Genomic DNA, 26,988 nt, shown 5'->3' with positions numbered 1-26,988 from the left:
GTCGGTGTCGGTATAATGTCAGTCGCCAATGACGGTAACTGACGGTAATCAGAAACACTTTGTTTCAAACATTATCAAATCTTTATCAGCAAAATACGTCTTGACTTTATGCAAACGGAATTTTATATATGAGAAGAAAGTCAAAAAACACATGAGAGTAAAGTAGGATTATCCTGAAACAGCATAAACATGTTGTTGATTAGAAGAGGTGCTAGAATGTTATTTGCGAAGTTGGGCGTATATATTGATGAGGTATTATCCAAACGTGGTGGCCTTCACTTCTCGAACAGATAACGCCACGTGTAATAGAAACTGTTGAAAGCATTCTTAAAAACAGAATAGCGGGGTGAATAAAGAAATCGAATTTTACTGAAGCAAAACAAGACGTCATCAAATTGAACACCTATACCCATATTCGGTTGCCAGTTTCGTGAAAGGAAGGTAACGATGTTAAAGCAACCAATAACGTGATACTCATCACAAAAGCGCCATAACTGTGTTGGACTTTCTGGTATGTCGCAATGCAGAGACGTGACGTTTCTCACGTCGGCAGTTTCCTTCAACGAAACTTTCTTGGTAGCGTTGATGAAAATATCATTACAACAATTGCCGTATGGATAGACACGTGCTTCTCATTTTTACGCTTTTTGCGTTTACTGTTGGAAGCAGTCAGAAAGGTGGAGGTTTTTTATTGGTGTTTTTGTGCATGCAACTTATATGAGAGAACAATTATTATTTGCAGTTGACGCAAAACCGTTTTCGGAGCTAGCAAAGGGTTGTAGACCGGAGGATGGATTTTTTCTTTGTCGCTCCAGGCGTTATTGCATATACCGAGAATCTGTGAAGGATCTCGGTAAACTGTGTCCAGATGGAAGTGACGAGAATATTGGTAAGGTTAGGTGGGGTATACACTCGTTTTGTAAATTGCAGATCAAAAAGGTTGAGAAACAAGGCTCTAATTTCAAGTACCAATCAAGCGATTACTAAGATTTGAAATTCGTGTTGTTAAACCTGTGTTTTATCGTCTTTTTAGACATCACACTAAATCTTTGCCTTATTAGAAAATTATATTTATCGATATCAGACAAACTTTGAAATTCCGCATTCGTGACTTTTTAAACAGCAACCAATGCTTTTGAGATCTTGTTTCACCAGGTTATTCTTTCTAGTATAATATCCATTCCAGGAAACCTGAATTTCCTATCGTAACATTGGTTGATATATAAGAGTTAATTCTTTCAGAGCCACTGGCGTGTTCAGACGATGAAATCAGGTGTAGAGGAACCCAAAGATGCGTTCTCAGAAGATTCACAAACACCAAAGATGGCTGCCAACTATCAGAAAGTTTAAATTATCCCTGTCGCCCAAATGGTATGTTCTAATAAGGCTTTAGTGTGTAGGCTACATGTTAAGTGTTGGTAACGTTAACAAAACCTGTGTATTTCGGCATGTTGACATTTTTTGAAAGACAGTTATTTAATTAGAGTTCGAGTGTTCCAAAAGCAAGACCTGCATTCCGAGGTGGATGGTGGCTGACGGCAAAGTCAACTGCAATAGCGTTCTCTTGCCCGACAACAGCGACGAAAGAGAAGGTTTTCAAAACTGTCTTAAAAACGAATACCGCTGCACTGCATCGCCGAATGAGAAAACAAGATGCATTCCACGCGAATGGGTAATGGACGGTTACGACGATTGCAAAAACGGGACGGACGAAGTTTCACCACTAAAAAGTTGTCACAACGAATCAGAATTCAGGTGCCACGCCAATGGAAGGTGTATTCCAAGGTACAGAGTCAAGGATAATTATTGGGATTGTTCTGATCGATCCGACGAGTACGAACCACTCACATTTTGCATGAGTGAAAACGAATTTAGGTGTAATGACAATGGGCGATGCATTCCACGTTCGTGGCGGGGTAACGCTTTGGTCAATTGCAAAGACGGAAGTGACGAAATTCCAATGCAAAAGAATGAGAGTTGTGTGGAGGGCGAGTTTCGTTGTCACAACGATAGAAGATGTATTCCCACTTACTTGTTATGTGATGGAATGGATCATTGTGGCGATTGCAGTGATGAGATAGAAAGTTGTGATGAACCGAGAGTGTTTCGTTGTCCCAGTGAACCAGGCAAGTGTATCTTCTGGAGTCATTCATGTGACGCATTCTCGGATTGCGCCAATGGAACTGATGACATAAAAACACTACCTGGTTTCAAATGTCGACGTGATCATGGAACATCTGACAGATACTGCTCCATACCCCAGTGGATGCTTTACGACGATTTTGCAAACTGCGATGACGATTCGGATTTGTGTTTGAGAGAAAACAGCACATCGACTTGCACACGTTGCCTCGACGGGAAAACTGTGATTGCATCTCGGCAAATTTGCGACGGAGTTATTGATTGTCAAGACTTTACGGACGAGTGTCTTTGTTCCCATGGACGTGCGAGCAAAAATGTTTCCGAGTTTTGCCAGAAAGTGGTTTACGTTAACAGCGATCCCAATTGTTTAGTTGGAGATATAAAATGCGACGACAAATGCATATCAGCAAACGAGGTATGTGACGGGAAAATAGACTGCGGGGATACTAAAGTCGATGAGGACCTTTGCACCCTGAAAACAGTGAAAGCCGAAAGCAGCAAAAAATATGACTTTAAGTGTGACCTTTTCCATCCTGATTTGGAAGCAGCACTTCCAGGAAGTGACCTAGAGTCATTTATAAAGGCGTTTGTTCCACCAGAGGCTACTAGGTTTGTTCTGTTTAGTGTTATTTAGTTTAAATTTTCACCTTTTTTCCTTTTTCAGGTGTGACTACGTAACAGAATGTAGCAACTTCGAGGACGAATGTAGCGAAAGGGCCAATTGTTCCCATCGTCTGTCAATTTGTGACGACTTGCAAACCGTTAATGTGAGTTCATACCGCAAAATTCATGGGCATAGCTCAATTGTAACGAATCTTTGACAATATTCAGCAACTGATACCCCCTGGATACTACGGCATTACCAACTTCATCACAGTGAAATTGAGGCGCTGCGCTGGTCTGTTGAACTTTGCGTTCGGAAAATCAATCTGCAATGGAGTTTTGGAATGTGAAGATGGAATAGATGAAAGAAATTGCACAGATACAAGGTTTATTTGCGATGCTGGAACAACAGAGTGGCCAACAGGTATGAGAAGGGCGTTTCATTTTCTGCATACTTAACATCAGAAGTACCTATTTACTTTTTATCACGAACTTCCAGGTACAAAAAAAGTTGTGAGCATACCATTGAAAAAACGATGTGACGCAAAACTACCAACTGATTGCGTTGATCAGTCAGATGAAATCAACTGCACAGATGTCACACATTTCTATTGCGAAAACGGGGATCCGCTCTTTGTCAAACGAAGTCAAGTCCTCGATGGGAAGCAAGACTGCTCAGATTATTCAGATGAATGTCCAAAGAACGTGTTCAGTGAAGGTGGAATATCATCAAGGGAAGATCTTATCAAGTCATCGTTTCTTCAGGTTCTTGTCTGGATAATGGCTTTCTTTGCCACATTTGGCAATGCCGCAGTAGCCTTCATTATTTTAAGAAAACTTTATACACGACCCCGTAACCCATTGATGCGAAGATCTAAGGTGTCTATTGCAAACGACCTTATGATTCTAAATCTGTCTGTTGCTGATTTCCTCATGGGCGTAGCTCTGTTTTCTATTGCCATCAGATCACAGTTTTACAAAGGACAATATTGCCTTGTTGATAAAGAATGGCGTACAAGCACATCTTGTACAGCTTTGGGAGTAACTATTGTGTTGTCGAGCCAATGTTCCGTATTTACGTTGGTTGTTCTCACTTCCTATAGGTTATATGGTGTCTTATTTCCAATTAACATCCGCCAAATGCGTTTACGCGTTGTCTTCTTCTGGCTTGCTACTGTGTGGATGGTTGCATTGTTTATAGCACTTCTTCCCCTCTCAGTGCATTTATCAAGTTCAATGGTAACCCTGGCCTGGATATCGTCCAATCCATTCTTTTCATCCGATACTGTCGCTCTTGCCCCATATCAACAATTTGCCCGAAGGATTTCAGCCTTGAGCACTGCTAACATATCCATTGTAGAACCTCCTACGCATTGGTACGATATTGAAGATTACTTAGACAATCATTTCCCTAATATTTCTCCTCAAGTAAAAGGTTACTTTGGATACTACAGCGCCAGTGGTGTTTGTATTCCAAGGCTTTATGTAACTAGCGATAACGACCAAGAACACAACCCGATGACTTCCGCTGTAATGACTTTCAACTTTTGTGCGCTCATGTACATTATTATTGCTTATTTTTTGATATACCGACGTTCAACGTTAAACAGGGTGGCAAGTTCTGCTTCCAAAACGTCAAATAAGCTTCATAAGAAGATTGCAATTCTGATAGCAACCGATATAGCATGCTGGTTTCCATTGTGTTTCATGACCTTCCTAAGTATGGGCAAAGTCATTCTTCCTCCAATTGCTTATGCTTTGTCTGCTATTGTATTCCTCCCTATTAACAGTTCTCTTAACCCGATCATTTACACCAACCCCTTCTCTCTGCTAATAAAACCGTTTAGAAGAGGTTTAGACAGAGCACGGACCCGTTTATGGTCTGAAACTGCGGATACGCATACAGCGTCTTCCAGCCAACATACCACTCAAATGTGAAACAGGGTTGTGTTGTATGACGCTTGCATGTAATTGATTTACGTCGTTGTGATAGATTAGTTCGTGGAAATTGTGTTTTTTGAAACTATTGTCAAAGATTTTACTGTAGAATATTTTTTTGCCTTTGTATTATTGTTGAACCTGTTTGCACGTACGTTTTTTTAATGAAGCGATCATTCAAAAATATTTCTAAATTTAGAAAAAATTGACATTTACAGGCACAATATTCTTTGCGTCACAATGCTTTGGCGTCCAGCATGATAGAAACTAGTGTCGTGACTTCCGTCGTACACATCTGTCACAAGTCGCCTTGTATAGGATTTTTTTGGCTAATCCCGCATCTGTTTGACCTTCATGAGTATTTACAAAGTCATTTTTTCAATTTTTCGAGACCACCTTGTATTGGGCATCATTTGTTCACGTGATTCTGAATAATCGGGTATTTTTTCGTTTTCTTCACGTTTTCTCGTTTTTTTTCGTGGTTTAAGTTGCATCGCATTTATGTCAACAATACAGAACATTTCGATGCAGTCTATTAGTTTTTTCATTTTTAAAATTATTCATTCAGTACGCAATAAACTACCAATATATAATATTTACGATAAGCAATGTGGAGCCAATAATATGAATTGTGTATAAGCTGCAGACAGATGGCCACTGTTTCGACCTGAAAGGTCTCATCAGTGTAGCTGGTGTGACTATAAGACGACTTTGCTGACCAAACGGCCAAGCAAAGACTTCCACTTTGTGGTGACTATACAATCACCGTCATCCGTTGGGCACCAAACTAGGTGCAACCAAAACGGAGAAAACAAAGTGGAAACACTATTTGATTGATGACGGTGATTGTATAGTCACCACAAAGTGGAAGTCTTTGCTTGGCCGTTTGGTCAACAAAGTCGTCTTATAGTCACACCAGCTGCGCTGATGAAACCTTTTAGGTCGAAGCAGTGGCCATCTGTCTGCAGCTTTTACACAATTATAATATTTACTTTCATCGGACTAAACTTATATGGTTTAGAGAACAGGAAGTTAGATACGATACATGAAGTTGTTTGAAGTCAATATGTCCCTCGTGTTATCCTTGCTTCAGCACTTTGAGCAATATCGTTTTCTGTTAAAACAATGATCAAAAACCGAACATACACGAAAAAAATGGGTATCTCACACCGCTTGTGAATTCAGGTGATATAATTTAAAGGCGGGAAAAACAGTTTAAACAAGTTCCTAAAGCACGTGGAAATATACCCACTGTTCCCTGTCATTCACACAGAGATTGTTCCAAATTTTGTATGGAGTAAAAACAAATTCAACCGAACGTTTGTGAGGGCGTGACATTATAAAAATGTCTTAAATCTGGCGTGGGTACAAGTACAGCATGACAACGAAAACAATACTTCCTGGTTTCTCGTTTGGCATCCAGCTTCTTGAAAAAAGAATCCAAGACGTGACATTGTGCCATCTTTAAGACGTGACATTGCACCATGCTTCGACCATCAGTTCACAGACTTGTTTGCAACAGAAATACCCCAATTACCAAAAAAGGGCAGGAATCGGTACAGAGTTTGTCAGATTTATATTGAGACGCCATTTCGATGCTGTTTACGGCATTGATGCGATATCACTGCCTATTTCAAGAAAAGATTAAACACTGAGTATATATCAGTAAACTGAAAGGTCTGTAGACCAATTGCGAAAATAGGAGATTATGATTTTCGTATTTTTATCAGTGTTAGAAGTGTTTGTGGGGATTGGCATGCAATCAGTGTTTGTGGGGATTGGCATGGGATCCTGCCCATGGGTTTATACTGCGATATATTTGAGCATTAATGTTGACAACCAATCCATCAAAGTGCATATAGGAGGTCTGTTTTAAAGTAATTCATTCCAAGTATCAGCGATACTAAATCCTTTCATTGCATGATGCAATTCATGCATCCCTTTTTCGGCTGCAACTTAGAATGTGCAGAAAATTAGGCTGTAAAATTTCGGGTTGCAGTTAATATCACTGAATTTCTAAAACTATACGGACGAATGCAGTACGGAAGCCAATTGTTACCACCGTTCACAAATCCATAATGACATGCCCCCTCTGATACAAGTCTATACGTGATGGAAATCACATGCCATTAGGTGTGTGTGGGTATTTCCGCTGTCATACCAAGGTGAGTTTCGTCTGTTTAAGTTCGACAGGTTCTTATGACATGATCGCCCACATTTCCGGACTCAATTACCACAGGATTCGTAACACTCTCCCACGAGATACGTCTTGCATGTATTTGCATTGCAAGTGTTGTGCCCATAAGTTAATACGCGACAACAAGAGAAGTCAAACGTGCGACATACAAGACAAACAAAATAATACAGTAATTTTACAGAAGAACAGTACACTGAAGAGGCATGTCACAACTGTTTGGAGAATTTAAGTTTCTTATACTGCTGTTGATCATATGGGAGAAAAAAGGTGCCTGGTTGTTCTTTATTATCACAAAGTAACTTTATGGGCAGTAAACTTTACGATGGGTCTTTGTTGCAGTTGATACTAAACCGTTTAAACAACTATCGAAAGGCTGCAGAGCTGAAGACGGATTTTTTCAGTGTCAAACTGGCGCCCAATGTTTACACAGAGAAGAGGTGTTAGATTCATATAGACAATGTGCGGACGGAAGCGATCAATCCACTGGTTGGTTGAAAGTTAATATAGTGGAAGTTTCGCGGAGATGTTCAGTTGAATGCCTGATAACAACCAACATATACTGCAGAAAAGTCGCTAATAGTGAACCAAGACAACAAGCGGTATCAAATATGCGACATACAAGACACATACGACAATTAGTGACATACCTGTACATAAAACAGGAACAAAACGGAAACGACAGAGGAGAAAACACATGCTCACAAATTTAATGTTAAACATTGTTCACTTTTAATTTTTCTTGACTCTGCCAGTGCTGCAGTGATTGACATGTTCGCATTTTTGTCAGCTCTCAATTGCACAGATGATGAAGTGAGTTGTCATCGTGCCACGGGGCGATGTGTACATCGCAGATTCCTCAATACACGTGCCAGCTGCCAAATTTCCGAAACTCTTAATTTTCCGTGCCGTCGAAATGGTTTGTTGAGAACTGTGTTATGTTATATCAAAAACGTAATCCTCTTTTTGTCAGAGTTTCAATGCTCACGGAGTAGGATCTGCATTCCCAGGTGGTTGGTGGCTGACGGGAAAGTGGATTGCAACAGCTATGTGTTGCAAGACAATAGCGACGAAGTAGTAGCGTTCAAATATTGCTTACCATCAGAATTTCCGTGCTTGTCGGCCAACAAAATGCAACAATGTATACCACGGGAATGGGTAAGGGACGGATACGACGATTGTACTGACAGAAGCGACGAAATTTCCACATTGGTTTGCCACAACGAAACGGAATTTAGGTGCAGTATAACTGGAAGATGTATTCCAAGGTATCGCGTAATGGACGGTTTTCCGGATTGCAAGAATGAAACCGACGAACGATACACCCTGCCTTGTATCGAAAACACCGAGTTCATGTGCAAAGATAACGGGCGATGCATTCCACGCTCATGGCGAGGAAACTCTTTGGTCGATTGCAAAGATGGAAGTGACGAAATTCCAATGCATAAGAATGAGAGTTGTGTGGAGGGAGAGTTCCGTTGTCACAACGATAGAAGATGTATTCCCACTTACTTGTTATGTGATGGAATGGATCATTGTGGGGATTGCAGTGATGAAATAGAAAGTTGTGATGAACCTAGAATGTTCCGTTGTCCGAATGAACCAAGCAAATGCATCTACTGGGGTTATTCATGTGACGCATTTTCGGATTGCGCCAATGAAAATGATGATATTAAGGTAATGCATGGTTTCAAATGTCGACGTGATCACGCCAGCACTCAAAGATACTGCGCCATACCCCAGTGGATGCTACATGATGATTTCTCGAACTGTGATGATGATTCGGATTTGTGTTTGAGAGAAAACAGCACATCAACTTGCACACTTTGCCTCGACGGGAAAACGGTGATTGCAACCCGGCAAATTTGCGATGGAATTATCGACTGCCAAGACTTTTCAGACGAGTGTTTGTGTTCAGCTAGCAGAAAAGACGACCGTGTAAACGAGTTTTGCCGAAGGGTGTCTTACGTTGATAACAATCAAAGCTGTCCAGTCGGAGATCTGAATTGTTATAACGGAGAGTGCGTTAAACCGAATATGGTTTGTGACGGAAAGGTTGATTGCCCGACATTTCAAATCGACGAGGCCCATTGTACTGCAAACCACACCAAAACAGAGAGCACAAAAATGCTGGACTTCGACTGTGATCTTTTACCCAATAGTGTAAGAGATTCAATTGCCGGAACTGATCTCGAAAGTCTCATCGACTTATTCTTGCCTGCAAGAGCCAAAAGGTATTGTGCAGTTAAATTTTGTTTCCTGCATATAAACCAATGATGCTTGCAGATGTGATGGAGCCACGGAATGCGCAAACTTTGAAGACGAATGTAGCACAAGAGCAAACTGTTCCGATCGCATTTCCATATGCGACGAATTGAACACCGTAGACGTAAGTATAACCAGTAAGTTCACGCCCTAGTAATACAATAAAAAATACTAATTTTTCGTGTTAATGTGCAGCAATATTTCCCAGTCGGATTTTTGGGGGTTACAACCAGCTTTACACTGAGATTGAAACGTTGTAGTGGGCCTTTGAATGCAGCGTTTGGGAAATCGATTTGCAATGGAATTCTTGAGTGTGAAAATGGAGAAGATGAACGCAATTGCTCGAATGACCGATTTCTGTGTGATGCTGGAACAACTGAGTGGCCGACAGGTAATTATTTGAAACAACACTTAGCAATAAAAACACGCATGACTTGACTCTTTACTGCAGGGTTAAAAAAAGTTGTAAGCATTCCACTTGAGAAACGATGTGACGCAAAACTTCCGACTGATTGCGTTGATCAGTCAGATGAAATCAACTGCACAGATGTCACACATTTCTATTGTGAAAACGGGGATCCGCTCTTTGTCAAACGAAGTCAAGTCCTCGATGGGAAGCAAGACTGCTCAGATTATTCAGATGAATGTCCAAAGAACGTGTTCAGTGAAGGTGGAATATCATCAAGGGAAGATCTTATCAAGTCATCGTTTCTTCAGGTTCTTGTCTGGATAATGGCTTTCTTTGCCACATTTGGCAATGCCGCAGTAGCCTTCATTATTTTAAGAAAACTTTATACACGACCCCGTAACCCATCAAAGCGAAGATCTAAAGTGTCTATTGCAAATGACCTTATGATTCTAAATCTCTCGGTTGCTGATTTCCTCATGGGCGTAGCTCTGTTTTCTATTGCCATCAGATCACAGTTTTACAAAGGACAATATTGCCTTGTTGATAAAGAATGGCGTACAAACACATCTTGTACAGCTTTGGGAGTAACTATTGTGTTGTCGAGCCAATGTTCCGTATTTACGTTGGTCGTTCTCACTTCCTATAGGTTGTACGGTGTCTTATTTTCAATTAACAGCCGTCAAATGCGTTTACGCGTTGTCTTCTTCTGGCTTGCTACTGTGTGGATGGTTGCATTGTTTATAGCACTTCTTCCCCTCTCAGTGCATTTATCAAGTTCAATGGTAACCCTGGCCTGGATATCGTCCAATCCATTCTTTTCTTCCGATACTGTCGCTCTTGCCCCATATCAACAATTTGCCCGAAGGATTTCAGCCTTGAGCACTGCTAACATATCCATTGTAGAACCTCCTACGCATTGGTACGATATTGAAGATTACTTAAACAATCATTTCCCTAATATTTCTCCTCAAGTGAAAGGTTACTTTGGATACTACAGCGCCAGTGGTGTTTGTATTCCAAGGCTTTATGTAACTAGCGATAACGACCAAGAGCACAATCCAATGACTTCTGCTGTAATGACTTTCAACTTTTTTGCGCTCATGTACATTATTATTGCTTATTTTTTGATATACCGACGTTCGACGGTAAACAGGGTGGCAAGTTCAGCTTCCAAAACGTCAAACAAGCTTCATAAGAAGATTGCAATTCTGATAGCAACCGATTTGGCATGCTGGTTTCCATTGTGTTTCATGACCTTCCTCAGTATGGGCAAAGTCATTCTTCCCCCAATTGCTTATGCTTTGTCTGCTATTGTATTCCTCCCTATTAACAGTTCTCTTAACCCGATCATTTACACCAACCCTTTCTCTCTGTTAGTAAAACCGTTTAGAAGAGGTTTAAACAGAGCACGCGCCTGTTTAAGGTCTGAAACTGTGGATACGCATACAGCGTCTTCCAGCCAACGTACCACTCCAATGTAAAACAGGGTTGTGTTGTATGACGCTTGCATGTAATTGATTTACGTCGTTGTGATAGATTGGTTCGTGGAAATTGTGTTTTTTGAAACTATTGTCAAGGATTTTACTGCAGAATATTTTTTTGCTTTTGTATTATTGTTGAACCTGTTTGCACGTATGCTTTTTTAATGAAACGATCATTCAAAAACATTTCTAAGTTTTGAAAAAAAAAACAACTTGGCATTTACAGGCACAATATTGTTTGCGTCACAATGCTTTGGCGTCCAACAAGATAGAAACTAGTGTCGCGACTTCCGTCGTACGCAGTTGCCATAAGTCTCCTTGAAGGACTTTTTTGGCTAAACCCACATCTGCTTGACCTTCATGAGTATTTACAAAGTCATTTTTTTAATTTTTCGGGACCACATTGTATTGGGCGTCATTTGTTCACGTGATTGTGAATAATCGGGTATTTTTTAGTTTTCTTCACGTTTTCTCGTTTTTTTCGTGGTTTAAGTTGCATCGCATTTATGTCAACAATACAGAACATTTCGATGCAGTCTATTAGTTTTTTTACTTTCAAAATTATTCATTCAATACGCAATAAACTACCAATGTATAATATTTACTTTCATCGGACTAAAATTATACGGTTTAGAGAACAGGAAGTTAGATACGATGCAGGAAGTTGTATGAGGTCTATATGTCCCTCTCGTTATCCTGTTTCCTGTTAAAAATTTAAATACATTGTGCGAAACGATGAGAGAACGGCGTCAAACCGTTCTATATTTCAAAGCCAAAGTTTGTATTTTGACTATCTGCCCTTCTGGTACACTTAACATTACTTTTATTGTCTCACGTTTCACCTGCTATTCAGCAACCACACTTCCTGGTTTCACGTTTGGCATTCAGTTTCTTGAAAAAGAATCAAAGACGTGACATTGCACCATCTTCCTGATTCGACCCTCAGTTCACAGACCTGTTTGCAACAAACACACACCAATTGAAAAAAAAAGTTCAGGAATCATTACATTCATCAACACGTAGGGGTGTCTTTTTCGATGCTGTTTACGGTATTGACGCGATATCACTGCCTATTTCAAGGAAAGGTTAAACAGTTAGTATATATCAGAAAACTTCTAAAAGGTCTGCAATCCTAATCAAATTACAAAGAAGACGGCCACATTTGAAGTTAAAACTTGAGCTACTTACAGATGACGCAGTGTAAAGGTATTATAACACTCTTGCTTTGCTACTTTCCACTTGTTATCGGGCCTCTAACTAAACAGTTGGAATCAATTTTGTGGCAAAACTCGGAAATATTTTTGCCCACACCACCTTGTGACTTACCAGCCCGTGTTGTGGATATAGTCCGCTAACAATTGCACGATTTGCTGAATCACGGCATTACCAAAATACCAAATTAATTACTATAAATAACCACGAAAAGGGTGGTGGCAAATGCAGAGTATCTTTTTCCCGTACTGCGAAACAATATGTTATATTGGCAAACGGGAGATAACGTTGATCCCAGTTGACTTCTGGTCAACGAAAGTAAAAAGGTAAATTATCAATAGATGCTAACTAATAAGGATGTACCAATGCAGAATATTCTGCAATATTTGGCCGAATTCCAATACTTAATGACGTCATAATTTTGCATATTTGTTGTAAAAAGATCACACGCAACGCCCGTGTTTTCGCTGTAGCGACTTACATCTATTGCAGTGTTGTTATTCATGCGCTACATTCGCCAGGGTTTATTTTCTACAATCGTATTTTAAAGGCCAGGATCACTTGGAAAAAAGGCAGGTACTTTACATAACTTACTTACAAACATATATTTTGATAACATATTGCCGTGATAAAAGAGATAATTAAGGCTTGTTTTGATGATTTATTTGCACAACAGGCTTTACGATTTTATTGAAATTTTTTAACAGTTGGAAGAATGTTGATTAATGGCACGAACCCTTCAATTGCCATCAATTTGTGTTCAATAAACTGTCCTGATCAGGGTATGTGGTTGTCACTACTTGCAAAAATGAATTCGATCCACAATTTTAGTAAGACTTGGCAGAACATTTGGAGACATGAGTGACACAATCATTTGTGGACTTTGTGGACTTCCCTAATGACTGGGCCATATTACTTTTTGCATACCGAGAATATGTGCATGGCCACCAGTTTTGAATACCATAAAGTAGTCCCTATAGCACAAACATTACTACACGTAAGAATTTTCCTTGACATGTGGTCCTGAAGAGATTTTAGTATTGTGTGGGGAATAAATTTTGAAAAGTGTCTAAATGACCGCATTTTTATTTTAAATTTAGACACTTTATGCAATGTGGTGTCGCGGCGCAATGATTATAAAAAAGGCCAACATGTTTTTGTGAAATAAGCGTTGTTGCGCATATGGATATAATTTGTAACCTGCTGGGATATTGCGTTCAAAAAGTGACGAGCTCGGTCATAAGGGAAGTCCGCAAATAACTGTGTTGTATGTGTCACTTAGTGCCACATCACAATTGAGGATCGAATTCATTTCTGTAATCGGTGACAACCACATACCCTGGTCAGGACAGGTAATGAACACAAATTAATGGCACTGGGTTCGTGGCATTAATCAACATTCTTCACAACAACGTGTTTTGCAATCCTGCTGCCATGTGATTGCTCAAACCACTTGGTTTTGTGACATTCGCAAGCGTTCGAAAGCGTTAGGACATGTCACTTATATCTCAATGATTCTATAGCAGAGTCAGAATAAATGGAATCTGTCATTGTCTTTCTGGAAATGTCACACAAAATTGTCAATCAAATTTGCAAAATTGCAAGGACCTGAAAAATATCTATTATTCAACCTAGTGGTAAAAGTTATTGGATTGATTGTAATTCGGATAAAAAGGAATATTTACGTTTGTGCATGTTTCTGTACGTAACACTTGAAAAAACAAAATCTTCGTGTTACCCTGTTGAAATGTTAAATACATTGTGCTAAACGATGAGAGAACGGCGTCAAACCTTCGATATTTTGAAACTAAAGCTTGTATTCCGATATACAGAAAATAAATTGTACTGAAGCAATAAAAAGCGTCATCCAATTGAAGACCCCTCGCAACTTTCCCATATTCTGTTGCCAGTTGTGTGAAGGGAAAGTAGTGATGATAAAGAAACCAAAGCCTTGATGCTCATGTTGGACTTTCAGGTATATCACAATGTACGGACTTAAACAATCATTTCCCTGATATTTCTCCTCAAGTGAAAGGTTACTTTGGATACTACAGCGCCAGTGGTGTTTGTATTCCAAGGCTTTATGTAACTAGCGATAACGACCAAGAGCACAACCCAATGACTTCCGCTGTAATGACTTCCAACTTTTGTGCGCTCATGTACATTATTATTGCTTACATGTTGATATACCGACGTTCGACGGTAAACCGAGTGGCAAGTTCTGCAGCAAAGAAATCCAATAAGCTTCATAAGAAAATTGCAATTCTGATAGCAACCGATCTAGCCTGTTGGTTTCCATTGTGTTTCATGACCTTTTTAAGTATGGGCAAAATCATTCTTTCTCCCACTGCTTATGCCTTGTCGGCCATAGTATTCCTCCCCATAAACAGTTCTCTTAATCCTATAATTTACACAAACCCCTTCTCTTTGTTAGTAAAACCGTTTAGAAAAGGCTTGAACAGAGCACGCGCCCGTTTGAGGTCCGAAATACCAGATACGTTTGCGGCGACTTCCATCCCACAAACGTCTCAGATGTGAAACAATCAACGAAACTCCCTTATCTGTGCCCTTGAAAATAGTTGAATATTGTGTTGCTCATCGCTTGCTAAAAAATGAATTATGTGGCTATTGTTGGTTACTTCAAAGAAATTATGTTTGCTGCAAAGCATTTGTCAAACTTTTCACTGTTGATTTTGTTGTTGTTGTTGTTGTTGTTGTGTAACATCCGCATATTTTGCTCTATTTGTATCGTACATTATTACCTTATACAGAACATATCATAAACTGATTCGCTAGGTACGCTTTTGGTGTCAAGTGTCCGCTCCTTGTAAGAGGCAGATCTTACGTAAAGGTTCTACAAAAAGTATTTTAGTCTGTAGGAAAATGTCAGGTAAATTTACCAGAAACGCCTTTTATATGTTTTGCGATTTTTTCATGCTATGATTGTAAAACCTCTATTTACCGACGCAAGAGTATACAATGAAATCAATAAATGCTTCCAAAATCAAATCAGATAATTTCCGTAAAAAGTTAGATGCCGGTTACGCGACGAGACTGCCATGAGGCCTCTGTTACCATACGGACAAGAACGTCTGTATTAAGGTCCATGCTCTGCCGAATACTCTGTGGGAGTTGAGTGATGAACGAGCGTATTACTTCAGGTTAAAATACTTTGAAACATATCAATAACAAGCATGTAACCTAATCTCCTAAGCAACGCAGAAGTAATACTCGAGAATAGTGGCTGATCCAGCTTGGCTGCAATGCCTTGGCTGCGAAGCCTGTGAACCTTCTAATGTCTTAAGTGGACAGAATCCAACCCCTGATGTGGCACCGTCTTTAAAACCAGCAACAGCAATAAGCCGATATGAAATATTTGAAACAAAGTGTTGCTGATTATACCGTCAGTCGGTATCGGTATGACGTCAGTCGCCAATGACGGTAACTGACGGTAATCAGAAACACTTTGTTTCAAACATTACCAAGCATGTATCAGCAAGATACGACTTGCCTTTGTGCAAACGGAATTTTATATATGAGAAGATAGTAAAAAAAACATATGAGAGAAAAGCAGGATTATCCTGAAACAGCATAAACATGTTGTTGATTAGAAGAGGTGTTATTTGTGCAGTTGGGCGTATATGCTGATGACGTATTATCCAAACGTGGTGGCCTTCACTTCTCGAACAGATAACGCCACGTGTAATAAAAACTGTTGAAAGCATTCTTAAAAACAGAATAGCCTGGTGAATAAAGAAATCGAATTTTACTGAAGCAAAACAAGACGTCTTCAAATTGAACACCTATACCCATATTCGGTTGCCAGTTTCCTGAAAGGAACGTAATGATGATAAAGCAACCAATAACGTGATACTCATCACAAAAGCGCCATAACTGTGTTGGACTTTCTGGTATGTCGCAATGCAGAAACGTGACGTTTCTCACGCCGGCAGTTTCCTTCAACGAAACTTTCTTGGTAGCGTTAATGAAAATATCATTACAACAATTGCCGTATGGATAGACACGTGCTTCTAATTTTTACGCTTTTTGCGTTTACTGTTGGAAGCAGTCAGAAAGGTGGAGGTTTTTTATTGGTGTTTTTGTGTATGCAACTTATATAAGAGAACAATTATTATTTGCAGGAAACGCAAAACCGTTTTCAGAGCTAGCAAAGGGTTGTAGACCGGAGGATGGATTTTTTCTTTGTCGCTCCAGGCGTTATTGCATATACCGAGAATCTGTGAAGGATCTCGGTAAACTGTGTCCAGATGGAAGTGACGAGAATATTGGTAAGGTTAGGTGGGGTATACAATCGCTTTCAAGCGATTACTAAGATTTGAAATTCGCGTTATTAAACCTGTGTTTTATGATCTTTTTAGACATCACACTAAATCTTTGCCTTATTAGAAAATTATATTTATCGATATCAGACAAACTTTGAAATTCCGCATTCGTGACTTTTTAAACAGCAACCAATGCTTTAGAGATCTTATTTCACCAGGTTATTCTTTGTAGTATAATATCCATTCCAGGAAACCTGAATTTCCTATCGTAACATTGGTTGTTATATAAGAGTTAATTCTTTCAGAGCCACTGGCGTGTTCAGACGATGAAATCAGGTGTAGAGGAACCCAAAGATGCGTTCTCAGAAGATTCACAAACACCAAAGATAGCTGCCAACTATCAGAAAGTTTAAATTATCCCTGTCGCCCAAATGGTATGTTCTAATAAGGCTTTAGTGTGTAGGCTACATGTTAAGTGTTGGTAACGTTAACAAATCCTGTGTATTTCGGCATGTTGACATTTTTTAAAAGACAGTTATGTAATTAGAGTTCGAGTGTTCCAAAAGCAAGACCTGCATTCCGAGGTGGATGGTGGCTGACGGCAAAGTCAACTGCAATAGCGTTCTCTTGCCCGACAACAGCGACGAAAGAGAAGGTTTTCAAAACTGTCTTAAAAACGAATACCGCTGCACTGCATCGCCGAATGAGAAAACAAGATGCATTCCACGCGAATGGGTAATGGACGGTTACGAAGATTGCCAAAACGGGACGGACGAAGTTTCACCACTAAAAAGTTGTCACAACGAATCAGAATTCAGGTGCCACGCCAATGGAAGGTGTATTCCAAGGTACAGAGTCAAGGATAATTATTGGGATTGTTCTGATCGATCAGACGAGTACGAACCACTCACATTTTGCATGAGTGAAAACGAATTTAGGTGTAATGACAATGGGCGATGCATTCCACGTTCGTGGCGGGGTAACGCTTTGGTCAATTGCAAAGACGAAAGTGACGAAATTCCAATGCAAAAGAATGAGAGTTGTGTGGAGGGCGAGTTTCGTTGTCACAACGATAGAAGATGTATTCCCACTTACTTGTTATGTGATGGAATGGATCATTGTGGCGATTGCAGTGATGAGATAGAAAGTTGTGATGAACCGAGAATGTTTCGTTGTCCCAGTGAACCAGGCAAGTGTATCTTCTGGGGTCATTCATGTGACGCATTCTCGGATTGCGCCAATGGAACTGATGACATAAAAACACTACCTGGTTTCAAATGTCGACGTGATCATGGAACATCTGACAGATACTGCTCCATACCCCAGTGGATGCTTTACGACGATTTCTCGAACTGCGATGACGATTCGGATTTGTGTTTGAGAGAAAACAGCACATCGACTTGCACACGTTGCCTCGACGGGAAAACTGTGATTGCATCTCGGCAAATTTGCGACGGAGTTATTGATTGTCAAGACTTTTCGGATGAGTGTCTTTGTTCCCAAGGACGTGCGAGCAAAAATGTTTCCGAGTTTTGCCAGAAAGTGGTTTACGTTAACAGCGATCCCAATTGTTCAGTTGGAGATTTAAAATGCGACGACAAATGCATATCAGCAAACGAGGTATGTGACGGGGTAACAGACTGCGCGGATAATAAAGTCGATGAGGACCTTTGCACCCTGAAAACAGTGAAAGCCGAAAGCAGCAAAAAATATGACTTTAAGTGTGACCTTTTCCATCCTGACTTGGAAGCAGCACTTCCAGGAAGTGACCTAGAGTCGTTTATAAAGGCGTTTGTTCCACCAGAGGCTACTAGGTTTGTTATTTTTAGTGTTATTTAGTTTAAATTTTCACCTTTTTTCCTATTTCAGGTGTGACAACGTAACAGAATGTAGCAACTTCGAGGACGAATGTAGCGAAAGGGCCAATTGTTCCCATCGTCTATCAATTTGTGACGACTTGCAAACCGTTAATGTGAGATCATGCTGTAAACTTCATGGGCATAACTCAATTGTAACGAATCTTTGACAACATTCAGCAACTGATACCCCCTGGATACTACGGCATTACCAACTTCATCACAGTGAAATTGAGGCGCTGCGCTGGTCTGTTGAACTTTGCGTTCGGAAAGTCAATCTGCAATGGAGTTTTGGAATGTGAAGATGGAATAGATGAACGAAATTGCACAGATACAAGGTTTATTTGCGATGCTGGAACAACAGAGTGGCCTACAGGTATGAGAAGGGCGTTTCATTTTCTAGACATTTAAAATCAGCAGCATTTACTTACTTTTCATCACGAACTTCCAGGTTCAAAAAAAGTTGTGAGCATACCATTGAAAAAACGATGTGATGCAAAACTTCCAACAGATTGCGTTGATCAGTCAGATGAAATCAACTGCACAGATGCCACACATTTCTATTGCGAAAACGGGGATCCGCTCTTTGTCAAACGAAGTCAAGTCCTCGATGGGAAGCAAGACTGCTCAGATTATTCAGATGAATGTCCAAAGAACGTGTTCAGTGAAGGTGGAATATCATCAAGGGAAGATCTTATAAAGTCATCGTTTCTTCAGGTTCTTGTCTGGATAATGGCTTTCTTTGCCACATTTGGCAATGCTGCAGTAGCCTTCATTATTTTAAGAAAACTTTATACACGACCCCGTAACCCATCAAAGCGAAGATCTAAAGTGTCTATTGCAAATGACCTTATGATTCTAAATCTGTCTGTTGCTGATTTCCTCATGGGCGTAGCTCTGTTTTCTATTGCCATCAGATCACAGTAATACAAAGGACAATATTGCCTTGTTGATAAAGAATGGCGTACAAGCCCATCTTGTACAGCTTTGGGAGTAACTATTGTGTTGTCGAGCCAATGTTCCGTATTTTCGTTGGTTGTTCTCACTTCCTATAGATTATATGGTGTCTTATTTCCAATCAACAGCCGTCAAATGCGTTTACGCGTTGTCTTCTTCTGGCTTGCTACTGTGTGGATGGTTGCATTGTTTATAGCACTTCTTCCCCTCTCAGTGCATTTGTCAAGTTCAATGGTAACCCTGGCCTGGATATCGTCCAATCCATTCTTTTCATCCGATACTGTCGCTCTTGCCCCATATCAACAATTTGCACAAAGGATTTCAGCCTTGAGCACTGCTAACATATCCACTGTAGAACCTCCTACGCATTGGTACGATATTGAAGATTACTTAAACAATCATTTCCCTAATATTTCTCCTCAAGTAAAAGGTTACTTTGGATACTACAGCGCCAGTGGTGTTTGTATTCCAAGGCTTTATGTAACTAGCGATAACGACCAAGAGCACAACCCGATGACTTCCGCTGTAATGACTTTCAACTTTTGTGCGCTCATGTACATTATTATTGCTTATTTTTTGATATACCGACGTTCAACGTTACACAGAGTGGCAAGTTCTGCTTCCAAAACGTCAAATAAGCTTCATAAGAAAATTGCAATTCTGATAGCAACCGATCTAGCATGCTGGTTTCCATTGTGTTTCATGACCTTCCTGAGTGTGGGCAAAGTCATTCTTCCTCCTATTGCTTATGCTTTATCGGCTATTGTATTCCTCCCTATTAACAGTTCTCTTAACCCGATCATTTACGCCAACCCCTTCTCTCTGTTAGTAAAACCGTTTAGAAGAGGTTTAAACATAGCACGCGCCCGTTTATGGTCTGAAACTGTGGATGCGCATACAGCGTCTTCCAGCCAACGTACCACTCAAATGTGAAACAGGGTTGTGTTGCATGACGCTTGGGAGTAATCGATATACGTTGTTATTGATTAGTTCGTGCAAATTGTGTTTTCTTGAAACGATTTGTCAAGGTTTTTACTGTAGTATTGTTTATGCTTTTGTGTTATTGTTGTACATTCGCACGTATGCTTTTTTAAATGAAACCATCGTTCAAAATTATTTTTGGAGTTTACCAAAGAAAAACAGTGGCCATTAGTCTGCAGCTTACACAATTCATATTATTGGCTCCACTTTCCTAAAAAAAAAATTTTGACATTTGCACGCACAATATTTTTTGCGTCACAATGCAATCCAAGACGTGACATTGCACCATCCTCCTGCTTCGACCCTTAGTTCACAGACATGTTTGCAACAAAAATACAACAATTACCAAAAATGTGCAGGAATCAGTACATTCATCAACACGGTACGGGTGTCATTTTCGATGCTGTTTACGGTATTGATGCGGTATCATTGCCTATTTCAAGGTAAGGTTGAACAGTAAGTGTATATCACTAAACTTCTGAAAGGTCCGCAATCCTAATTGCGAAAATTGTTAAGAACTGTGGTTTGTTGCTTATCAAACACCTAATCCTCTGTTTGTCAGAGTTTCAATGCTCACGGAGCAGGAACTGCATTCCCAGGTGGTTGGTGGCTGACGGAAAAGTTGATTGCGATAGCTATGTGTTTCCAGACAATAGTGACGAAGTAGAAGGGTTTAGGCATTGCTTACCATCAGAGTTTCAGTGCTTGTCGGCAAACAAAATGCAACAATCGAGTAGCATGTTATTTGTGAAGTTGGGTGTACATACTCGATTTGATGACGTATTATCCAAACGTGGTGGCCTTCAATTCTCGAACAGATAACGCTACATGGGATAGCAACTGTTGAAAGCATTCATGAAAACAATACAGCGGCGTGACTATAGAAAATTAATTGTACTGCAGATATGAAAAGCGTCATCCAATTGAAGGCCCCTCGCGACTTTCCCATATTCGGTTGCCAGTTGTGTGAAGGGAAAGTAGTGATGATAAAGCTACCAAAAACTTGATGCTCATCACAAAAGCGCCATAGCTGTGTTAGACTTTCAGGTATATCACAGTGTAGGGACGTGACATTTACCACGTCGTCAGTTTCCTTCAAGGAAACTCTATTGAGAGGTTAATGAAAATACCATTATAACAGAGCTCCTGACTCGAGAACCTTCACGGTTTTGTCGGTGCTCATGCCATCATTTGATTTGATTTAAACAGCACTTTCGCCATGGATAGACACGTTCGTCTTATTTTTACGCTTTTTGCGGTCACTGTTGGAAGCAGTCAGAAAGGTGGAGGTTTTTTATTGGTGTTTTTGTGTATGCAACTTATATGAGAGAACAATTATTATTTGCAGTTGACGCAAAACCGTTTTTGGAGCTGGCAAAGGGTTGTAGACCGGAGGATGGATTTTTTCTTTGCAGCTCCAGGCGTTATTGGATATACCGAGAATCTGTGAATGATGGCGCTGCACAGTGTCCAGATGGAAGTGACGAGAATATTGGTAAGGTTATTGGTTGTAAGGTACACACTCGTTTGGGGAAATCAAAGATTAAAAAGGTTGACAAACAAGGCTCCAATAACAAAAATTTCAAGTCCCAATCAAACGATTACTTAGATTTGAAATTCGTGATAGCAGACCTGTGTTTCTTAAACTTATCAGATATCAGACTAAATCTCTACGCCATTAAAAAATTACATTTACCGATATCAGAAATCTTTGGAATTTCCCATTCGTAATTTTTCTGCGGAATTACTTCGGTGTTTTGGTAAATTAATGTCTCAACGATTCGTGCAGTTGCAATTTGACGGTTCAACTGTTCGAATGAAATGATTGTTTTAACAAAACTTCATTCAACCGAAGAGAGGATTGGTTCTTTAGTCACGATATGTAAATTGGACATAGATACAACAGTTGAATACTGTTTATTGAAGTAAAGTTTTTCAAAGAGCAAGCAATACTTTTGAGAACTTGCTTCATCAGGTTATTCTTTCCAGTGTAATATCCATTCCAGGAAACCTGAATTTCCTATTGTAACACTGGATGATATATAAGAGTTAATTCTTTCAGAGCTACTAGCGTGTTCAGACGATGAAATCAGGTGTCAAGGAACCCAAAGATGCGTTCTCAGAAAATTCATCAACACCGAAGATAGCTGCCAACTATCAGAAAGTTTAAATTATCCCTGCCGCCCAAATGGTATGTTCTAATATGGCTTTAGTCTGTAGGCTACATGTTAAGTGTTGGTAATGTTAACAAAACCTGTGTATTTCGGCATGTTGACATTTTTTGAACGACAGTTATGTAATTAGAGTTCGAGTGTTCCAAAAGCAAGACCTGCATTCCGAGGTGGATGGTGGCTGAAGGTAAAGTCAACTGCAATAGCGTTCTCTTGCCCGACAATAGCGACGAAAGAGAAGGTTTTCAAAATTGTCTTGAAAACGAATACAGCTGCAATGCATCACCGAATGAGAAAACAAGATGCATTCCACGCGAATGGGTAATGGACGGTTACCAAGATTGCAAAAACGGGACGGACGAAGTTTCAGCACTAACAAGTTGTCACAACGAATCAGAATTCAGGTGCCACGCCAATGGAAGGTGTATTCCAAGGTACAGAGTCAAGGATAGTTATACTGATTGTTCTGATCGATCCGACGAGTACGCACCACTTACATTTTGCATCAGTGAAAAAGAGTTTAGGTGTTATGACAACGGGCGATGCATTCCGCGTTCGTGGCAAGGAAACGTTCTGGTAAATTGCAAAGACGGAAGTGACGAAATTCCCATGTCTAAGAATAAAAGCTGTGTGGAGGGAGAGTTTCGTTGTCACAACGATAGAAGATGTATTCCCACTTACTTGTTATGCGATGGAATGGATCATTGTGGCGATTGCAGTGATGAGATAGAAAGTTGTGATGAACCGAGAATGTTTCGTTGTCCAAGTGAACCAGACAAGTGCATTTTCTGGGGTCATTCGTGTGACGCATTCTCGGATTGCCCCAATGGAACTGATGACATAAAAACACTTCCTGGTTTCAAATGTCGACGTGATCTTGGAACATCTGACAGATACTGCTCCATACCCCAGTGGATGCTTTACGACGATTTTGCAAACTGCGATGACGATTCGGATTTGTGTTTGAGAGAAAACAGCACATCAACTTGCACACGTTGCCTCGACGGGAATACGGTAATTGCATCCCGGCAACTTTGCGACGGAGTTATTGATTGTCGAGACTTTTCAGACGAGTGTCTTTGTTCGCAAGGACGCGCGAGCAAAAATGTTTCCGAGTTTTGCCAGAAAGTGGTTTACGTTAACAGCCATTCCAATTGTTCAGTTGGAGATTTAAAATGCGACGACACATGCATATTAGCAAACGAGGTATGTGACGGGAAAGTAGACTGCGCGGATACTAAAGTTGATGAGGACCTTTGCACCCTGAAAACAGTGAAAGCCGAAAGCAGCAAAAAATTTGACTTTAAGTGTGACCTTTTTCATCCTGATTTGGTAGCAGCACTTCCAGGAAGTGACCTAGAGTCGTTTATAAAGGCGTTTGTTCCAGCGGAGGCTACTAGGTTTGTTCTAGAATCTTTTTTGTGTTATTTAGTTTAAATTTTCACCTTTTTTCTTATTTCAGGTGTGACAACGTAACAGAATGCAGCATCTTTGAGGACGAATGTAGCGAAAGGGCCAATTGTTCCCACCGTCCATCAATTTGTGACGACTTGCCAACCGTTAATGTGAGTTCATACCTCAAACTTCATGGGCATAACTCAATTGTAACCAATCTTTGACAACATTAAGGAAGTGATACCGCCTGGATTCTACGGCATTACCAACTTCATCAAAGTGAAATTGAAACGCTGCGCTGGTGAGGTGAACTTTGCGTTCGGAAAGTCTATCTGCAATGGAGTGCTGGAATGTGAAGATGGAATAGATGAACGAAATTGCACAGATACAAGGTTTATTTGCGATGCTGGAACAACAGAGTGGCCAACAGGTATGGGAAGGGCGTTTCATTTTCTACACATTTAAAATCAAAAGCATTCACTTACTTCCAGGTACAAAAAAAGTTGTGAGCATACCATTGGAAAAACGATGTGACGCAAAACTTCCAACGGATTGCGTTGATCAGTCAGATGAAATCAACTGCACAGATGCCACACATTTCTATTGTGAAAACGGGGATCCGCTCTTCGTCAAGAGGAGTCAAGTCCTCGATGGAAAGCAAGACTGTTCAGATTATTCAGATGAATGTCCAAAGAACGTGTTTAGTGAAGGTGGAATATCGTCTAGGGATGATCTTATTAAGTCATCGTTTCTTCAGGTTCTTGTCTGGATAATGGCTTTCTTTGCCACATTTGGTAATGTCTTTGTAGCCTTCATTATTTTAAGAAAACTTTATACACGACCCCGTAACCCATTGATGCGAAGACCTAAGGTGTCTATTGCAAATGACCTTTTGATTCTAAATCTGTCTGTTGCTGATTTCCTCATGGGCGTTGCTCTGTTTTCTATTGCCATTCGATCGCAACTATACAAAGGACAATATTGCCTCGTTGACAAAGAATGGCGTACAAGCACATCTTGTACAGCTTTGGGAGTAACTATTGTGTTGTCGAGCCAATGTTCCGTATTTACATTGGTCGTTCTCACTTCCTATAGGTTGTATGGTGTCTTATTTCCAATTAACAGCCGTCAAATGCGTTTACGCGTTGTCTTCTTCTGGCTTGCTACTGTGTGGATCGTTGCATTGTTTATAGCACTTCTTCCCCTCTCAGTGCATTTATCAAGTTCAATGGTAACCATGGCCTGGATATCGTCCAATCCATTCTTTTCTTCCGATACTGTCGCTCTTGCCCCATATCAACAATTTGCCCGAAGGATTTCAGCCTTGAGCACTGCTAACATATCCATTGTAGAACCTCCTACGCATTGGTACGATATTGACGATTACTTAAACAATCATTTCCCTAATATTTCTCCTCAAGTAAAAGGTTACTTTGGATATTACAGCGCCAGTGGTGTTTGTATTCCAAGGCTTTATGTAACTAATGACAACGACCAAGAACACAACCCGATGACTTCCGCTGTAATGACTTTTAATTTTTGTGCGCTCATGTACATTATTATTGCTTATTTTTTGATATTCCGACGTTCGACGGTAAACAGGGTGGCAAGTTCTGCTGCAAAAAAATCCAAAAGGTTTCATAAGAAAATTGCAATTCTGATAGCAACCGATCTAGCATGCTGGTTTCCATTGTGTTTCATGACCTTCCTAAGTATGGGCAAAATCATTCTTCCTCCTATTGCTTATGCTTTATCGGCTATTGTATTCCTCCCTATTAACAGTTCTCTTAACCCGATCATTTACACCAACCCCTTCTCTCTGTTAGTAAAACCTTTTAGAAGAGGTTTAGACAGAGCACGCGCCTGTTTAAGGTCTGAAACTGTGGATGCGCATACAGCGTCTTCCAGCCAACATACTACTCAAATGTGAAATAGGGTTGTGTTGTATGACGTTTGCAAGTAATTGATTTACGTCTTTGTGATTGATTAGTTCGTGGAAATTGTGTTTTTTGTCAAGGATTTTACTGTAGAATATTTTTTGCCTTTGTATTATTGTACCTGTTTGCACGTACGTTTTTTTAATGAAACGATCATTTGAAAACATTTCTAAGTTTAGAAAAAAAAAACTTGGCATTTACAGGCACAATATTATTTGCGTCACAATGCTTGGCGTCCAACAAGATAGAAACTAATGTCGTGATTTCCGTCGTACGCAGTTGCCACAAGTCGCCTTGTATGTGACTTTTTTGGCTAAGCCACATTTGTTTGACCTTCATGAGTATTTACAAAGTCATTTTTTTAATTTTTCCAGACCACCTTGTATTGGGCGTCATTTGTGCACGTGATTCTGAATAATCGGGTATTTTTTCGTTTTCTTCACGTTTTCTCGTTTTTTTTTCGTGGTTTAAGTTGCATCGCATTTACATCAACAAGACAGAACATTTCGATGCAGTCTATTAGCTTTTTTACTTTCAAAATTATTCATTCAATACGCAATAAACTACCAATATATAATATTTACGATAAGCAATGTGGAGCCAATAATATGAATTGTGTATAAGCTGCAGACAGATGGCCACTGCTGTTTCGACCTGAAAGGTCTCATCAGTGTAGCTGGTGTGACTATAAGACGACTTTGCTGACCAAACGGCCAAGCAAAGACTTCCACTTTGTGGTGACTGTGCAATCACCGTCATCCGTTGGGCACCAAACTAGGTGCAACCAAAACGGAGAAAACAAAGTGGAAACACTATTTGATTTCACCTAGTTTGGTTTCTCTTCACACGCATAAATCTTTCGCCTTTTACTGAAGATTACCTTTTCCGAGGTATTCTCTGTTCTACGAGTCGTTTCTGTTTATTAATATTCTGGTTGGTAGAGGACAGTGTTCAAAGGACTTTACCATATCATTTGGAACTCCTTTCGAGACGAGATTTGCTAACCGTTATATGAAAGTGCAGAGAAGGCTTGAGGTCACTTTTTAGTGAGCCCGGCCCTTCTTAGGGCTACTATATTGCTTTGTAGTAGTGGTGAACGGCAAGTGGCCAGCGTGTGTTTTGTTTATTTGACACACAATTTTGTTACGAGATGGATTTTGCCAG

The 26,988-nt window shown here is 40.1% G+C and overlaps 4 protein-coding genes across 4 annotated transcripts; all 4 read left to right on the top strand.

Moving 5' to 3' along the window:
• The first annotated feature begins 610 nt into the window (after nt 1-610).
• LOC145889717 (uncharacterized) lies at nt 611-4,877 on the top strand. Its single transcript, XM_082980721.1, has 7 exons — nt 611-677; nt 743-889; nt 1,243-1,371; nt 1,485-2,751; nt 2,807-2,909; nt 2,974-3,169; nt 3,245-4,877. The coding sequence occupies exons 1-7, from the start codon at nt 614-616 to the stop codon at nt 4,681-4,683; spliced, it is 3,345 nt and encodes a 1,114-aa protein (XP_082836847.1). The 5' UTR covers nt 611-613; the 3' UTR covers nt 4,684-4,877.
• A 2,206-nt stretch (nt 4,878-7,083) lies between these two features.
• LOC145890047 (uncharacterized) lies at nt 7,084-16,940 on the top strand. The gene is made up of 9 exons (XM_082981088.1): nt 7,084-7,147; nt 7,220-7,366; nt 7,668-7,796; nt 7,851-9,111; nt 9,164-9,266; nt 9,338-9,533; nt 9,594-10,946; nt 16,387-16,538; nt 16,833-16,940. Exons 1-9 carry the CDS (start codon nt 7,084-7,086, stop codon nt 16,938-16,940), a joined length of 3,513 nt encoding a protein of 1,170 aa, XP_082837214.1.
• Nucleotides 16,265-20,224, top strand: LOC145889722 (uncharacterized). Its single transcript, XM_082980725.1, has 7 exons — nt 16,265-16,321; nt 16,387-16,533; nt 16,833-16,961; nt 17,075-18,341; nt 18,397-18,499; nt 18,564-18,759; nt 18,835-20,224. Exons 4-7 carry the CDS (start codon nt 17,116-17,118, stop codon nt 19,308-19,310), a joined length of 2,001 nt encoding a protein of 666 aa, XP_082836851.1. The 5' UTR covers nt 16,265-16,321; nt 16,387-16,533; nt 16,833-16,961; nt 17,075-17,115; the 3' UTR covers nt 19,311-20,224.
• A 2,442-nt stretch (nt 20,225-22,666) lies between these two features.
• Nucleotides 22,667-25,817, top strand: LOC145890046 (uncharacterized). The gene is made up of 4 exons (XM_082981087.1): nt 22,667-23,892; nt 23,955-24,057; nt 24,122-24,317; nt 24,379-25,817. Exons 1-4 carry the CDS (start codon nt 22,667-22,669, stop codon nt 25,815-25,817), a joined length of 2,964 nt encoding a protein of 987 aa, XP_082837213.1.
• Nucleotides 25,818-26,988: the final 1,171 nt, after the last annotated feature.

The sequence above is a fragment of the Ascidia mentula genome, chromosome 2 (genome assembly GCF_947561715.1).
Source record: "Ascidia mentula chromosome 2, kaAscMent1.1, whole genome shotgun sequence".
Taxonomy (NCBI): Eukaryota; Metazoa; Chordata; class Ascidiacea; order Phlebobranchia; family Ascidiidae; genus Ascidia; species Ascidia mentula.
The sequence above is the reverse complement of the archived record's forward strand: the minus strand, read 5'-3'. Positions and strand labels throughout refer to the sequence as shown.

Bases quoted from the DNA above. Each gene is read 5' to 3' on its own strand.
- LOC145889717 (XM_082980721.1), top strand. From the start codon at position 614: ATGGATAGACACGTGCTTCTCATTTTTACGCTTTTTGCGTTTACTGTT. The intron at 890-1,242 runs GTAAGGTTAGGT...TAATTCTTTCAG, and splicing joins TGGAAGTGACGAGAATATTG to AGCCACTGGCGTGTTCAGAC. The intron at 2,752-2,806 runs GTTTGTTCTGTT...TTCCTTTTTCAG, and splicing joins GTTCCACCAGAGGCTACTAG to GTGTGACTACGTAACAGAAT.
- LOC145890047 (XM_082981088.1), top strand. From the start codon at position 7,084: ATGTCACAACTGTTTGGAGAATTTAAGTTTCTTATACTGCTGTTGATC. The intron at 9,112-9,163 runs GTATTGTGCAGT...TGATGCTTGCAG, and splicing joins TTGCCTGCAAGAGCCAAAAG to ATGTGATGGAGCCACGGAAT. The intron at 9,534-9,593 runs GTAATTATTTGA...TCTTTACTGCAG, and splicing joins AACAACTGAGTGGCCGACAG to GGTTAAAAAAAGTTGTAAGC.
- LOC145889722 (XM_082980725.1), top strand. From the start codon at position 17,116: ATGGTGGCTGACGGCAAAGTCAACTGCAATAGCGTTCTCTTGCCCGAC. The intron at 18,500-18,563 runs GTGAGATCATGC...GACAACATTCAG, and splicing joins ACGACTTGCAAACCGTTAAT to CAACTGATACCCCCTGGATA. The intron at 18,760-18,834 runs GTATGAGAAGGG...ACGAACTTCCAG, and splicing joins AACAACAGAGTGGCCTACAG to GTTCAAAAAAAGTTGTGAGC.
- LOC145890046 (XM_082981087.1), top strand. From the start codon at position 22,667: ATGGTGGCTGAAGGTAAAGTCAACTGCAATAGCGTTCTCTTGCCCGAC. The intron at 23,893-23,954 runs GTTTGTTCTAGA...TTCTTATTTCAG, and splicing joins GTTCCAGCGGAGGCTACTAG to GTGTGACAACGTAACAGAAT. The intron at 24,058-24,121 runs GTGAGTTCATAC...GACAACATTAAG, and splicing joins ACGACTTGCCAACCGTTAAT to GAAGTGATACCGCCTGGATT.